Source organism: Atta cephalotes (genome assembly GCF_000143395.1).
Source record: "Atta cephalotes unplaced genomic scaffold scaffold00027, whole genome shotgun sequence".
Classification (NCBI taxonomy): Eukaryota; Metazoa; Arthropoda; class Insecta; order Hymenoptera; family Formicidae; genus Atta; species Atta cephalotes.
In genome coordinates this window covers 3064427-3069933 of record NW_012130091.1, presented here as the reverse complement: position 1 = coordinate 3069933, position 5507 = coordinate 3064427, and the positions used below count along the sequence as shown (strand labels likewise).

At 35.2% G+C, this 5507-nt stretch overlaps 1 protein-coding gene and 1 pseudogene across 1 annotated transcript in view; both read right to left on the bottom strand.

Annotated features, from left to right (window-relative positions):
• LOC105620605 overlaps positions 1-439 on the bottom strand; it is a 5194-nt gene extending 4755 nt beyond the window's left edge. Inside the window, exon 1 of the mRNA XM_012202095.1 lies at positions 146-439. Coding sequence (XP_012057485.1) covers positions 146-439 — 294 coding nt within the window. The remainder of the gene's footprint in view (positions 1-145) is intronic.
• Positions 440-2741: 2302 nt separating this feature from the next.
• LOC105620604 overlaps positions 2742-5507 on the bottom strand; it is a 5084-nt pseudogene continuing 2318 nt past the window's right edge.

Here is a 5507-nt window from a genome sequence, read left to right as displayed (position 1 = left end):
TTATCTCTCTCTCTCTCTCTCTCTCTCTCTCTCTCTCTCTCTCTCTCTTTCCTTTTTAAGATTCATTAAGATCATCTTAATTTAAAGGTGGAAGAGATGAAATGCCTCTCGAATAATATTTTATGCAATCTAAACGCAGTCACACCTTTTCGGCGTACGAGAACATCTCCATCCTCGCCTGCGCCTTCATCCTCCGCCACTGTTCCTTGATTCTGGTGATGTCCCGATCTGCCGAGAATTGGCCGCGGAACGCGCAGTAAATCTTTTGCCAGGCAACAGATTTCTTCGCGGACGCGGCCGCGTCGATCTTCTTGTTCTCGATCGCGCTCACATGATGCTTGATCAGAGAGAACAGGGCGCTCTTTTCCTCGGGGATCCAATTCTGCGTCCTCTCCCTTTTCTTCAGCAGCACGGTGGTCGTTTCGCTCGTCGTCGACATTCTCTTGCCTTTTTCATGCGTTAATTAGCGTTAATTTAGCTAATCTACGGAACTAGTTCAACCCACGTGTATACAAAACATCTGTTGTCGCGCATTGATCCGTCACTGTTTTGCGGCCCCCCGTTTGCTTGTTTAAGCGCGGTTTTAGAACCGTCAGCTGTTTAGTTGCTACCGGAGCGGTGCGTCTACCGAGTGTCACAAAAGTCACCGCGATTACATCTAGTCGGAGTTACTGTCAACTATTCGTAATTATCTCTCTCCGCTTGAGTTTATCCGTGAGATAATAACTCTCGTCGTTTTAATCCCGCGTGCGAAGAGCCGTGAGTCAAGTCGAGCGGTTTTTACACGTAGATTATCTCGATGCTCTCTCTCTCTCTCTCTCTCTTATAACATTCTCGTTTTATAATTTTATAATCGGACAGAATTTATGAAACGCTTTCACGTTTTACACGCGAAATATTTCGATATCGGATTAGATTCGCCGCATAAGGCACGTAAAACGCGAATGTCGTGACAATGCGAGTAACGTCAGATTAACTCAGCGGAACGAACGCCCGAGAGAGAGAGGGAGAGAGAAAGAGATGAGCGCAGCCGACTTAAACCCGACTAAGAGACGACTAAACGTCGGCCATCTTGGCACAGTACTAGCTAGAACGCGCTCGATACTAACAAATCCTCCGTTCGTGAGGTGGGGATGAGAGAGGAAGCCCTCCAACTGAATGAGATGTGGAGGACGGGAAGGAGAGTGAGAGAAAAAGAGGGAGAGAGAGAGAGAGAGAGAGAGATCTCCGACGTTCCGCGCAACGCAAACATTGTTTCGTTTCGTTTCGCGACCTGTCGTGGAATCATATTGCGCCGATTCCAATATTTCCATCATTTTCCTGTGAATGCGATGATTCCCCACCCTTTTCGCGCGTTAACTCGCTCCCTTTCCCCTCCAATTCTCTGCCCTATGCTCCGATAATTGGTCATAGAGGATTATATTATCTCCAGCTCCCAAATTCGATTGTACTCCCAAACCGAATTCTCAGCGAGATAATGCTTAAATACTGAGAGAAAAGTGTACTACATTTTAATAAATAAATAAATTTTAATAAATATTTATTTATGAAAACAAATATTTGTTAAATAAAGATAATAATAGTTAAATCAAATTAATGGTTTTGGTACCAAATAAATATATGTTTACATTCAGTAAATATTCAACTGGTATTATTCAAGCAAATATTTGTTTAAATTTAGTACATTTTTTTTCTCAATGTACAATAAAAAAAATTTAAATAAAATAAGATATCATAAATAAATAAATTAATGTGTAGGCAAACAAATATAAAATAATTTAATTGAAATAAGAGTAAATAAAATTTTTCCATGCTTGAACTTGTGTGTCTACACATTCTTGATGTTCTCTTTTTGTTATCAATGACGAGATTTGTTTACTCACGTTTTCACAGTACGGTTCATATGATCGAACAATATAGGGTTTCGTTATTTCTGCTTTTTCGTAAATCTATCAAAAAAACTAATAGAAATACGTACACAACCACAATCACTGTTTACAATCTTCTTTATTTGTGTTCTTTATTCCAGTTTTACATTTGCATAACGCAAGAGTAAACTAGTTTTGCGTGTATTAACTTGATTTAACATTTCTGCGAGAAAAAGTTTTAATGCTCCTTGAAAAAAAACAAGAAACTAACGATATTAATTCACAAATTTACGATACGCATACTTGTATCATAAGGATTTATTAGATAGTAGAACAAGGTCGATGCCGTTATCACTTTGTGTTTGCTATTTCTTAAATAAATGCTAAAAATAAAACTTTGACACAATTAGAGAGTATCTTTTAACATAGATGATATAGGAGTTTTTATAATACTGTTTGGAAATCTTGTGGTAATTAATTTTTTCAAAATTAAATAAACAAAATTAAGCGTCTGATAAAATGAGCTACAAAACTGACCTACAAAACTGATTAGTGTCATACATATACGTGTATATATATATATATTATTTGTCTATTATAAAAATTATAAATATATAAAGTATAATCTGGAAAAAGCAAATACTTTTCAATATGTCAATAAACTTAAAAATTGTTAGAATAAAGGAATTTTTAAGTTTATTGACATATTGAAAAATATTTGCTTCTTCCAGATATACTTTATATATTTATAATTTTTATGATAAATAATAAATGACAATAATTGAATCTTCGCGTTATCGATCTATGTGATCTAAAGAAGTCAACGAGTTTCTATATTCTATAATAACAAGAAACTATATCGTATCTCGCTGACTAATAAACGATCGATCTTGACGTTCTTCTTCTCTTTGTGCCGAGATACGCGATGATGTTCATCAGAATCGTTAGAAGCAATAGTCCAATCATGTCCCACCAGAAATTTCCTTTATTATATCCGTATTCCGATAAAACTTCTGTTCCATTTGATAAACAAGGCAGATTACGATTGGTTCTGGACAATCTGAAGAAAGAGAAATTAGGATGTTACATTGACAACGAGAAAACTATTCTGATTAAACTGATAAAAGATTCAATAAAAATGATATTTGGATGAGACTAGACAGAATTTAATAATAATAATAATAATAATTTGCTTTATTATGCGAAAAAATTAACAATTGAATTTACATATTTTCTGGTTATCATAAAATTCTGTTTTCTTATCAAAATTCCATTTTTTTAGATTCTTTTATTGCTTTAATGAGAACAATTTTTTCAATGTAATAAGGCTGAGTAGAGTTCGGAGTTCGGAGAGTTTTGTTTTTTACCAATATCCTCTACCCTCGACCAGTGTACTATCGATATTGCTTCGGTGGCGTAATAAAATATGGAAGAATATTTGAAATACGCCAAGTAGCTTGGAAGAGTGCTGTGAGAATCAACTTTTAATGTGCGCGATGGAATTCTATTTGTCATATTGACAACGATTGTACTTACCGCAAATTGTAAAATGTACCCGCCGTTAAAAGGAACAACAAGTCAAGCGGTAACATTATCGATGTGATGATATCGATGTCTGCGATCTAGCTAGAGATTGCGATACCATACGCATTACCGCAGATAGCCGCTGCTGTCGTGCAGAACAATAGAAGCAGAAGCGAGAATTCAGAATGCAGCGCGAAGTACAGGGCGATCGTGTGATAAAAGCGCCTTGAATATCGTCTTGAGTATCTGAAGAAATCCCCATCGAAAAATCGTAATAATGTTACGAACGTGCTGCTTTTCCAGCGTACGCCAAATAATTATCAAGGCGAGAAGAGAGTGGCGAGGTAATAAGATCTTGGCGTGTAAACGGTGCTTTCGCGCACATAGAGAACAAGCTTACCAGGCAGTTCGTAAACGACAGAGTAAGCCGTTTGTAAAAATTACTTCAGAGATCGTCAAGTATAATATAATATGCCTCGAGCACTCTGTATCCCTTCTTGTGTCAACGAATTAATACCAGCGTAAAAAATATTTACGAACACGATCGAAAACTATGAAAGATCACAGTTCTTTTTACATTATAATCTTTGCCTTGTATCTAAAAAAATTCCTCATTCCAATTATCTCTGACCAAAACTCCAATTAATTTATCAAGTATTAAATATTAATGTAGATAGAAATGATTAATTAATGTTGATCGTATGAGAAAAAAAACATTAGATTAGAAGTTAATTAAACGAATTATATAGTTAGAAATTTTACCGCAAGCAATTCTATCGATTGAATTAATCGCGGATTAAATTAATCGGAGTTTGATCGGAGTTTAATCACTTCAAGTTCTCTTTCTAGCTTGTTATCACGCGATCCAATTGTCGAAAGCCGTTCTTCTATTCTGCAGGAATATTCTCCAGAGCAACCAATAAAACTGTACGAACCATCCTGATTTTCTACAAGATAGATTATTAAATTTTGTTATAAATGTTATTTGCTAAAATTTATTTGAGAAATTTTGCTACTATTTTGTTTCAATACTTTTGATGAGTAGCGTGAAAAATCGAGATGTTTTCGATCGCGGGAATCTTTGATAATGGTGATCGTGAAAACACTCGGCACAGCTCAATATTGCGATCTGCTCGGCCTGACAGAATATTTACGTAATATTCGGACTCGTCGTAGTTTGTAGGGCACCGATAATCTTGACTATGCATAAAAATATATCGTTGTTTTGTCGTTTGACGAATCTTAATACGAATGTCAGAATATCTGAGGAGTTTTACTTCTCAAAAAAATCCGTGGCGTTCCTCAGAGTCCCAAAGTATATGGATCTACCATCGGCCATCAATATCACATGGCTGAATATATTATATATCGTCATACCTGGTTGATGAATTGTGCAGAAGACCATAGTGCCTCTCGAGGCGATTAATTTCAATGACTGCACAACGTGCATTGCGGCAAAAGTGCCTAGACCTACGCTCGAATATTAATTTATTAAATATAAAAATATTATTAATTTAAATATTAATTAATTATAATATTTATTAATATAAATATTAAAATAATTAATATTGATATAAATATACTAATATAAATATAAATTTATTTATACAATATTTATTTATAATATTACATTGATTAATAATCAATGTAACGATCGTACAATTTTATTCACGACAGGCAGAATTCATATAATTCATAAAAATTATTACTGTAGATAGATCTACGTTCGATATCGCGATACTCGAAGATTAACGATCGATCAACGCGACAAGATCTTTTCTTCGCGTAAGATCATTTCGACAAATTAATTCTTACCCCTGATTGGCTCATCTAAAAAAATATCTTCGGCCTCGTCACCAATTCCGCGGCTAGCGACAAGCGCTTTCTTTCGCCGCCAGATAATTCGGATATAGCTGTGTCGATGCACTCGTACAATCCCAAATCCCGCAAAAGTTCCTCTCCTAAGAATTTTCTACGTAGCACATTACAACTATTTCCTATTTTCAAGGCGCACTAAAAGGAATAGACATCAAAATTAATCCATCCCGTATGAAAATTTCGATTACACAAATTATTAATCAATTATCCGCATTATTTTATAGATTCTTGTACATA